General features: G+C 41.6%; 1 protein-coding gene across 1 annotated transcript; it reads right to left on the reverse strand.

Annotated features, from left to right (window-relative positions):
- Positions 1–1437: 1437 nt before the first annotated feature.
- On the reverse strand, positions 1438–11055 carry LOC139405886 (progestin and adipoQ receptor family member VI). Its single transcript, XM_071148326.1, has 7 exons — positions 10846–11055; positions 8346–8473; positions 7929–8134; positions 4734–4860; positions 4547–4643; positions 4122–4266; positions 1438–3851 (listed from the first exon to the last, which is right to left on the reverse strand). The coding sequence occupies exons 1-7, from the start codon at positions 11038–11040 to the stop codon at positions 3586–3588; spliced, it is 1164 nt and encodes a 387-aa protein (XP_071004427.1). The 5' UTR covers positions 11041–11055; the 3' UTR covers positions 1438–3585.
- Positions 11056–11757: the final 702 nt, after the last annotated feature.

Raw genomic sequence — 11757 nt, forward strand, 5'->3', positions numbered from 1 at the left:
CACGGCTGTGACTATAACAGATCGTGTGTTTCATTGAAAAACGCAAGAAAAACTGCTCTCTGAAAGCTAAAAATAATTTCCATAAGTCACTTTCATGGGTTGTTAAAAGAGCACAAAATTAATTATGGATCTGCATGCAATTCATACAGATTCCACACGATGTCGCCATTGTCGTCATTTTCAATGGACTTTTTTGTTGGAAAATCCAACTAACAGGATTCCGTTTCTTCCGGTCTCCACCAGGATGGTTTGAATGTGCACATTGGCAGCCATTGATTTGCAGACGAGGAGCTATTGAATATACATCGCCCTGTAATCATTTTGATAGATTATAAACGTTTACTAATACCTAAAGTTGGATTACAAAAGTATTTCGAAGTGTTTTGTGAAAGTTTATCGTCGACTTTTTTAATTTTAAAAAACGACGCAGCGTTTAAAAACAATGTTTTTTTCTGAATGACACAGCTTCCATAGAAAGCTATTTTGGGTATATATGGACCGATTTAAACGAAAAAAAGACCCAATAGTGATGTTTATGGGGCATATAGGAGTGCCAAGAAAGAAGCTCGTCAAAGGTAATGAATGTTTTATATTTTATTTCTGCGTTTTGTGTAGCACCGGATAAGCAAAGTCTTTGTTTACGTCGCATTCAGGCATTTTGAGGTGTTGCATGCTATCAGATAATAGCTTCTCATGCTTTCGCCGAAAAGCATTTTAAAAATCTGACTTGTTGGCTAGGTTCACAACGAGTGTAGCTTTAATTCAATACCCTGTATGTGAATTTTGATTAAGGTTTGAGTTTTAACGAGTACATTTAGCATTTAGCGTAGCGCATTTGCATTTCCAGGTGCCTAGTTGAGACATCTGCGTCTCAAGTAGGATCAAGAAGTTAACAGAAAATTTGTGGAATGGTTGAAAAATGAGTTTTAATGACTTCAACTGTATATTATTCCCAACACATTTTGATATGCCGGCCAAAGGTGTTCAGGTTAATTGGGACGGGATGTTTATAGCAACAGCACCCAATGCTAATTAGTTATGACGACATAAATTAACCAGATGGATTAGTTCTTTCAAAGAATTCACACATTTTAATCTTAAAATGATTACACAACGCCCTCTAGTTTGGGAGTTATAAGCACTGTGACAACCAACCCTGGTCTCCCCTACATACTGGACACAGAGCTACATGATAAAATAATGACATGTGTGTTAGGTCTAGCGTGGTACATGTTAGTGCTATTATGTCAAGAAATGATTATATGATGTTGGGGATGTAATTAATCATTTTTCCTCATCTAAAACATTTACAACAATAATAATGTAAATATGCAGGTAATTCCCAGAAAAAAAGAAACACTTGAGTAAATGAGGGATACAAAGTATGTTGAAAGCATGTGCTTCCACACAGGTTAATGGTTAATGGTTAATTAAGCACTTAATATCCCATCATGCTTAGGGTCATGTATAAAAATGCCCAGTTTCCCATTATTTTGGCTACCATAGCAAGTAGAGATTTCAGTGACTTTGAAAGAGGGGTCTCAAAGGAGCATAAGGGTTTTAAAGGGTGTGTGTGTGTGTGTGTGTGTGTGTGTGTGTGTGTGTGTGTGTGTCTCTCCGTCACCAGATCTCAACCCAATTGAACACTTATGGGAGAATCTGGAGCGGCACCTAAGACAGCGTTTTCCACCACCATCAACATAACACCAAATGATGGAACTTCTCGTGGAAGAATGGTGTCGCATCCCTCCAATAGAGTTCCAGACACTTGTAGAATCTATGCCAAGGCATAGAAGCTGTTCTGGAAGCTCGTGGTGGCCCAACACCCTATTAAGACACTACGTTGGTGTTTCCTTTATTTTGGCTGTACATTACCTGTACATATGCTTCACACTTTACAACTGAACAGAAACAGTAGGTGCTGTTATTTATACTACAAGGAATAAATACTCAAGAGATACCACACTCTTTTTCGAGGATACATGTAAACAATAGCCACTGACAATGTTATACCAGCATGGGGTGAGCGGTGTATTGGTTTGCCATAAACCTGCAATGACCACCACGATACCACATGAATACGACAGTGCCAAGAGCCTTTGACCTCCACTGACCACATCCCCATTCCTGGGAGGTGAGATGACATCACTTATTCAGTTCTGTTGTGCACCATCATCTAAGATTTCTTCCATTAGATAGCTGTTATAAACAAGGTCATTTGGAATGTCCTATCTCCCTAAAACATATGTATGTTAGGTAGAATTTCAGTAATTCTCTGACATTTAAACAGCACGTAATGTTTAAAAAAAATGCATCCAATGACCATTACAGTATGTTGTAGAAGTAAAAAATAAGAGTACTCCAAAGAACAATTCAAGTGACTGGGCATTCACAGGAACACAAACTGCGAAGAACCATGAAGTTTCCATGGAAACGTACCTCTGTAAAATGTCACCTGTTTTTTAATCATAGACATAGTACAGTGCTTTAGCTTTCAGGTACACACTTAGAAAAAAAGGGTTCCAAAAGGGTTCTTCGGCTGTCCCCATAGGAGAAACCTTTTTGGTTTCAGGTAGAACCCTTTTTGACTCCAGATAGAAATCTTTTGGGTTCTATGTAGAACCCTCTGTGGAAAGGGTTCTACAAGGAACTCAAAAGGGTTCTAGCTGGAACCAAAAAGGGTTCTTTAAAGGGTTCTCCTATGGGGGCAGTCGAAGAACCCTTTTAGGTCCCCGATAGCACCTTTTTTAGTGTAGACGTTTAGAGAAGGTTAATCTGAATGAGCACCACACTGGTCTGTAAATCTATTAAAGTGATAGTGGAGATTTAAATGAGATGGTATTGAATATTAAAACAAAATGGTGGAATCATACTAAGTAGTCCAGTTAGTGAGAGTATAGATTATTTTAGAAGTCATGAGAAGCATGTAATGGATAGTCATAATTTATATTAAATATGGGTTTTGAGATGTTCTAATAATGGCTAATAAATATATAGGATATTTGAAAAACAGTAGCTAAATGCTTATATATTAATATGAAAATTTCCTGCAAATTTACAGTTAAAGATTTTTCCAGTTTGAGATTTACACGAACCAGAAATAATATTTACAAGTACTTAGGTAACATTTGGGTCATTATATATATATATATATATATATATAAAAAGGCACTTTTATGTGTTGTTAGACATCACATATGCTTCATACAACCCAGATCCTTTCAAGTATAAGTGAAAAGAAGTTGGCATATGATACTTTAACTCAAAATACCTCCAAAACTTTTAACAGTATACAATGATACTGAATAACTGAAAGGCTTCATAAAAATAGCTGGGTATTCGGCTTCAAACAGTGAACACATTAATAAACTCCTAAACAAACCTTATAATGACGTTAGAATAACATGTAGAAAAACCATCCTGTGATAATATTCCAATGGGTTTATACAAATACTACCTGGTTTTAAAAGGTATAATATACTGTAACTTCTTATGGTTATTATTTCCAAAGTTCACGACTGGTAGAATGATTTAGCCAAACCTTTTCATTTGAACATACTGGGTGGTCACTGGTTGTGGGGAGTGTCACTGTTCCTTGCGTTTCGTGGGTGGCGTCAGTGGGTGGTTGGCACTGTGGTGAGGGTTCCACAGCAGAGGTGCACTGAAGATGCCAATGATGCCTAGGTTGAGGATGATGCCGAGGGCCAGTGCCCCCAGGGTACTCAGGAAGGAGGGTACGGCCGCCTGGGCGATGAGCCACGCCCTGCGTGAGGTCATATCTGCTAGCACCGCCTCCATCTGGAAGTGGGTACCCACCACGGCACAGATGTGGAAAAGCTGGTGACTGTGACCTGAGAGAGGAGAGAGAGATCAATGAGAGAGAGTCATTAGAAATGCTTGAATTTGATCATACTGCAGTGAGCAAGGATTTACCAGGATTGCTCAAAGAATTGTCACTGTTCAAATATTTGCCTACAGTACCATAACGGATACAGTAGAAATGATACCGCTATGCGCCAACAATAACTGGCCACAGGCCAGAGTAGCTAAAGCTTGCTCAATAACTGATATAACCTTCCAATTCCAGTTGCCATGGTAACCGGGCGCTGGTGTGGACGTACCAAAGTAGTCGAAGCGCCCCGGGGCCAGCCTCTCTGGGAGGTGTGAGGCAAACAGGAAGCAGGTGAGGAAGGCGAAGAGGAGGTGGTAACAGTGACTGGGCAGGGCCTCACTGTGACAGCAGCTGCCCCCGCAGCACAGCAGCAGCTACACACACACACAGACACACACACATATACAAACCCACATAAGATCATTGGCACAAACAGCGGCCAAGAGATTAAAAGATTTAACAGCATGTGGTCAAATCTTTATTTATTCTACACAAAATCAGCTTCTAAGTTAATGAGCCAAAAGTCCTGGTCAAAGTATTAAAGAGAGGCATTAATCAGATCTAAACTGTGACATAACAAACAGAATGCAACCCAATTACCGTACAAGCAGACTTTCTGTGAACTCTGTCTACACCTTTTCAAAATAAACTCACTCTGTAAAATAGAGGGATGTTGTCAAAGATGAATGGAAAGACAAATGCCCCTGTCCGGAGAATTTTACTCCGGTGTGGAAACTGCATCTCCAGAAATCTATGAAAAAAAAAGAAAAGAGTTAAGTTAATGGTTTCAACGACCAGGAGAGTGATGCATCATGGGTAGGATAACTTATTGGCTGCCTACCTAGAATAGCAGGACAGGCTCGTGCAGAATAGTGTGTTGCAGATGGCGATGGGCACAAAGTGTTGGTGCAGCCAGCTGTTGACCCAGCAGTCAGGCATCACATAGGAGCTATAAGTTATGGCACAACCTGAACACAAACACAAAAACACTGAAAGCTAAAAAAAAAAAAAAAAAACATACAACATCTGAAACTAAATGTACCATGCATTTCCCTACCAAACACTTAATTATAAATTGCAACGCTCATAACATATCAATTAGGCTCTAATAACCTACTAATGAAACGTTGGCCTTGCACTTGCTGTAAATATGCTTCAAAACCAGTTTTAATCCCAATGATGTACTTTCAATAAATCTAGAGGCTTTTTTAAATAAGCTTGGCTGCAGAACACCACCTACAGTAAACATTTGCAATTCTTATCCCAGAAACGTTTGGACATTTAGGGCTGGGTATGTTTTGGCAGTAAGGAGAATTGTGGTAGAATAAGGATCATATTGCATGGGCCTCATATCCATTAATATGGATTTGAAAATAAACTTTGTCTTTTACTTTGAAAAAGTGTATGTTTGAAAGAGAGGGACAAGTCTATCACACACACCCATACAAGCAAACACACACCCAAGAAAAGCACACGTATTCACAAGCAGAACGCAAATACCCAAGTATGTGAATTGGTTGAGCAAGCATGTGGAAACAGACATGAATCCATGGAAAATGTACATGTGAAGCTGTAGAGCAGTGGTATGCACACATCCATAGAAACTTTTCCCAGATGCTGGATCCGAGAGGAAAAGATAGGCTGATATTTTAATCTATGCTGTCTGTTGACCTAAATCTGACAGTGCAATCTGGTGCAGCATGCTTTCTGTTTGTAAACGAAAAGCAAACATTATTCCAAGGTGAAAGAATTGTAAAATAAAACAAACTCTGATTTCACTGTTGGTATTGAGCTGTCGAACTTGTTTACATAGTGCTTTACTCAGCTTATATGTACAGTTGAAGTCAGAAGTTTGCATACATTTATTTTGGAGCCATTAAAACACATTTTTCAACCACTCCACAAATGTCTTGTTAACAAACTATAGTTTTGGCAAGATGGTTAGGACATCTACTTTGTGCATGACACAATTCATTTTTCCAACAATTGTTGACAGACAGATTATTTCACTTATAATTCACTGTATCACAATTCCAGTGCGTCAGAAGTTTACATACACTAAGTTGACTGTGCCTTTAAACAGTTGGAAAATTTGAGAAAATGTTGTCTTAGCTTTAGAAGCTTCTGATAGGCTAATTGACATAAATTGAGTCAATTGGAGGTGTACCTGTGGATGTATTTCAAGGCCTACCTTCAAACTCAGTGCCTCTTTGCTTGACATCATGGGAAAATCAAAATAACTCACCCAAGACCTCCAAACACCTGAAGGTATCACGTTCATCTGTACAAACAATAGTACCCAAGTATAAACACCATGGGACCACGCAGCCGTCATACCGCTCAGGAAGGAGACACGTTCTGTCTCCTAGAGATTAATGTACTTTGGTGCGAAAAGTACAAATCAATTCCAGAACAGCAAAGGACCTTGTGAAGATGCTGGAGGAAGCGAGTACAAAAGTATCTATATCCACAGTGAAATGAGTCCTATATCGACATAACCTGAAAGGCCGATCAGCAAGGAAGAAGTCACTGCTCCAAAACAGCCATAAGAAAGCCAGACTACGGTTTGCAACTGCACATGGGGACAAAGATCGTACTTTTTTGAGAAATGTCCTCTGGTCTGATGAAACAAAAATAGAACTGTTTGGCCATAATGACCATCGTTATGTTTGGAGGAAAAAGGGGGAGGCTTGCAAGCCAAAGAACACCATCCCAACCGTGAAGCACAGGGGTGGCAGCATCATGTTGTGGGGGTGCTTTGCTGCAGGAGGGACTGGTGCACTTCACAAAATAGATGGAATCATGATGTAAAATTACATGGATATATTGAGTCAGGAAGTTAAAGCTTGGTCACAAATGGGTCTTCCAAATGGACAATAATCCCAAGCATACTTCCAAAGTTGTGGCAAAATGGCTTAAGAACAACATAGTCAAGGTATTGGAGTGGCCATCACAAAGCTCTGACCTCAATCCTATAGAACATTTTTGGGCAGAACTGAAAAAGTGTGTGTGAGCAAGGAGGCCTACAAACCTGACACAGTTACACCAGCTCTGTCAGAAGGAATGGGCCAAAATTCATCCAACTTATTGTGGGAAGCTTGTATAAGGCTACCCGAAACATTTGATCCAAGTTAAACAATTTAAAGGCAATGCTACCAAATACTAATTGAGTATATGTAAACTTCTGACCCACTGGGAATGTGATGAAATAAATAAAAGCTGAAATAAATCACTCTACTATTATTTTGACATTTCACATTCTTAAAATAAAGTGGTGATCCTGACTGACCTAAGACAGGGAATTGTTACTAGGATTAAATGTCAGGAATTGTGAAAAATTGAGTTTAAATGTATTTGGCTAAAGTGTATGTTAACTTCCGACTTCAACTGTATATACTGTATTCCATTCTACTGTATTTTAGTCAATGCCACTCCGACATTGCTCATCCAATTTTTTAAATTTTTCTTAATTCCATTCTTTTACTTTTAGATGTGTGTGTATTGTTGTGAATTGTTAGATACTACTGCACTGTTGGAGCTAGGAACACAAGCATTTCCCTACACCCGCAATAACATCTGCTAAATATGTGTATGTGACCAATAACATTTGATTTGATACTTGAACAAGACATGTATGAGTAGGTTTTGTGGGCCAAAAACTTTAATTGAAGTGAATCTGACAAGCCCAGACAGCAAAGACACACACATGACACACACGGCGCCAAATAAAACATACAAACAATGAAGTAACCACACAAACAATGGTTACAAATGTGGGAAGTAGTATATAAAGTTCTAATTGTGCAACTGATTGCCCAAGTTCACCGAGACTTTTTGGAACTTGAAAGATGGCACGTGGCCTGTACCCTGTGGGACTGCACCAGTTCGGATTAGGGGAAGCAGTAGCCTACTGTGAGAGTTGGCAGTCTTGGTACTGGAGGAAATGTAACCAGAAAGAAATAACTAAAAGGTAAAGGAAGCACTAATAGTCTAACTGGGAAGTGCCGACAGTCAGACTTCATGCAGCGGGCCTTACCCAGGCTGTAGAGGCTGAGGGCGCCGTAGTCGAAGAAGTAGCAGATGTGGCGTGCCTCGGGGGACATGGTGCTGAAGGTGTGGGCACAGCTGGAGGTGAAGGGGTACACGCAGATTAGCAGCATGTACACCAGCAGCGGCCAGGTGTAGCTCTCCGACAGGAAGTTCAGTGTGGAGCACAGGACACTGAAGCGCCACAGGAAGTACCTGGGATATGAGACGTGTCGCAACACCATCAGTTCCATTTCAAATGAAATGGGGGAGTGATCGGAAAACTTGATATGAAGACAGGAAGACATCAATCTGATACGTATGTTTTCCAGTCAAAACCAGGCCTAATTGTTACAGAATACCTTCCCGCCATCTATGGGTCTGATCTCCTTGTCTTCATTCAGAGTGTTTGCTTTGGTGTACATACCATGTGGGCAGGAAGTGGGTCCAGATGTTGACGGTCTCATTGGTCATCTGGAAGCTGCTAAGGATGCAGTCCAGGGCGGAGCTTTGGGGGTGACGGTATCCCGAGATGATGCCATCCTCCCGGAACACCTGAAGGCAAAACACTGTGATACACAGTACACAGGCTACTATAGAGATTATCTAACAAACAACTGGAGGACATCAAGACCTGTCCTCCTAGTCTGGTTCATCTGGGCCTGTATTTTAAAAAGTGTCTTAGAGCAGGAATGCTGAACAACATTAACATTGGCATTTTAGTATTTTAGCAGACACTCTTATCCAGTGTGGCTTACAGTTGCATTCATCTTAAGATAGCATTCACCGTAAGATAGCTAGGTGGGAGAACCACATATCTCAGTCATAGTAAGTACTTTTTTTAGTAGCTATCAGCAAAGTCAGTGCTAGTAGAGGGGGAAAAGTCAAGTGCGAGTGTTAGTCTACCTTTTTGATTTTGTGGCATAGAGAAAGTTAAGATATCAGACAGGGGAGGAGATATTAATAATACTCTGAGTAAAAGAGAATGTTTGGGGATTTTCACCCCCCAGACATTATTTCCTAAAGGACTTAATGATTAAATGCCTATGTATGTTATGTTGTGAATTTGAACATGAATGATGTGCCTATTTAAGGTTACTCTGATGTTTTTCGTACGAAGTTCCCAATGACTAATGAAAACTTGCTATGTCCTCGGGGTCCTTGTGGTTTTAAAGACGTGTTTCATACGTCTTATTTATACACTTTTGTAATATTTATGAAATGCATGTTGTTATATTTGGTAACTTATTTGTTTTTCCTTTGCCTCCAACCCCCTTCAATGTGTGGAACGGATGTGGGTGGGGCCAGGTCTACATAAGGGTGCACTTTTTTTTTTACTCACAAAAGCTCTGATGAAGGACGTGAGGCCGATACGTAAGCTTATTAAAGATCAGTGATACTACCAAGAGCAGTGTGCGGTTTCCTTTTTCCTTCATCTTGTTCAACTGTTGCCAGGCACCTGCAAATAAGATCGCTCAGATGTGCGAGTGCCTTTTGAATTTTGAGTGTTAGTTCACGAAAGGCAATCTTTATTTAATTTTTTATTTACAAAAAATGTGTGTGTGTGTGTGTGTGTGTGTGTGTGGGGGGGGGGGGGGGGGGGGTGCTGTGGGATTATTTAAGATACTCTTTGAAGAGGTAGGGTTTCAGATGTTTTCGTAAAATGGTTCCAGTAGAAAGAAGAGCTTTGACTGGGCTGAACGGCATCTGCCCTTGTGGGGGTGGGAGGGCCAAGAGACCAGAGTTGGCAGAACCGAGTCCTCGGGTTGGGGTGTAGGTTGCAGGTTTTGCAGGTTTTTTATGGCACAAGCTGGGAGTCCAACCAACAGCGAGTTGCAGTAGTCCAGACGAGAGATTGATTAGGACCTGCACTGCTTTCTGTGTGAGATAGGGTCATACTCTACTAACGCTGTAGAGCATGAACCTGCAGGAGCAAGTCACTGCTTTGATGTTTTCAGAGAACAACAGGGTGTTGTCCAGGGTCACGTCAAGGTGCTTTGCACTCTGGGAGGGGGACACCGTGGAGTTGTCAATCGTGATAGAGTGGTCTTGGAGCGAGGGCAGGCATTCCCCTGGAGGAAGAGGAGCTCTGTTTTGTCGAGGATGAGCTTGAGGTGGGCCGACATCCAAGCTGAGATATCTGCCAAGTAATTTGGTGTATAGAGAGAAGACAAGAGAGGGACTAGAACCGAGCCCTGGGTGACACCAATAGTTAGGGTACATGATGCAAACACAGTCAGTCACCTGGTAGGAGCGGCCTGCCAGGTAGGATGCAATCCAAGAGAGTGCAGAGCCTGAGACGCATAGCCCTGAGAGGGTGGAGAGGAGGATTGATGGTTCACGGTGTCGAAGGTTGAGTGACCTGTTGAGTGACCCATCTTGAAGCCTGGCAGGTTAGGATAAAGAAGATGGTTCTGAGAGAGATAGTGAAAGAGTTGGTCAGAGACAGCACGCTCAAGTGTTTTGGAAAGAAAAGAAAGAAGGGATACAGGTCTGTAGTTCTTGGTTTCTTGAGGAGGGGAGCGACTCAGGCCATTTTGAAGTCAGAGGGGACACAGCTAGTGGTCAGGGATGAGTTGATGAGGGAAGTAAGGAATGGGAGGTCTGCAGAGATGGTCTGGGGAAGGGAGGAGGGGATGGGGTTGAGCGGGCAGGTTGTCGGGCGTCACTTCATAATTTAATAGGCAAAACTGATCCTTTATCAGCACTGCTACTCTGAGACACTTTGTGAATACGGCCCCGGGTGAAGATGGAGCAAGGACTAGGTTGAACATAAGTTCAAACATCCCTCTAGGAACTATGTGACACAATCCTGATCTCGACACCATATCCTATATTTAGGAAAACATGAACATTTAGTCAGTGAAACCTCTGAAGGTTTGTGAAATGGTTGTGAAAGATTTCTCTTTCAGTCTGGCCACTCTTACCTTGGGGACTTGGTGGATGTCAAAGAGCTGGGGGAGTTTGATGCTAAGCATGTCTGTGGGCAGTCTGATGGCCCCCCTCCCTCTCTGGCAGGCCTCCCTGAGCCTAGCCCTGCATCCCTGGCAGAGGACACACCAGACTGGGCAGTCAAATGCTGGGGCCTGTGCCCCCTCTCCAGGCCCTGGTTCCCATTGCATACAGCGGTCCCAGCCCCAGGCCTGGGCCCAGCCCCCACCACCGTTGTCCACCCCACCCCCCCACCACAAAGGAAACACTGCAGAGAGAGAAAGGGAAGAAAACGTCTGTGAGATATAATTCTCTAGAAATTACACTGCCATACACTCAGATATATTGTGTGAGGACTGTTACATACCCATCAGAAGAAAAAATGTGTTTACATATCACACATGATATGCTGTATGTGAATCGGTTGGGGAATAGTCCACTCTGTTTCCACTTCATTTCAAGTTACAAACCAAAACAAAAATATTCAAAATCATTTTCATTTGGTTCCATCAAAATGAGTATTTCTTCTTTTGTCATAAAGTCCTTGTTGACTGGACTCTTCCATTGTGTCAACCTTCTCTAGACGTCCCCAGACATGGACTCAGATTCAGACAGTGGTTAGCATTGTCACATTATTATTATTGTTTTTAATTAAACCTTTATTTAACTAGGAAAGTCAGTTAAGAACAAATTCCCCGGCAAAACCCAGAAGACGTCCTATGGGACTCCCAATCACTGCCAGATGTGATGCAGCCTGGATTCAAACCAGGTACTGCAGTGACGCCTCTTGCACTGAGATGCAGTGTCTTATGGTGGGGCTGTTAGCTAACAAAACTAGCATGACAATAACATGTTCCTGCTATGTAGTACTGAACAGAGGGCTCCTTCTGTTCAGATAGCATGGGACA

The sequence above is a fragment of the Oncorhynchus clarkii genome, chromosome 3 (genome assembly GCF_045791955.1).
Source record: "Oncorhynchus clarkii lewisi isolate Uvic-CL-2024 chromosome 3, UVic_Ocla_1.0, whole genome shotgun sequence".
Taxonomy (NCBI): Eukaryota; Metazoa; Chordata; class Actinopteri; order Salmoniformes; family Salmonidae; genus Oncorhynchus; species Oncorhynchus clarkii.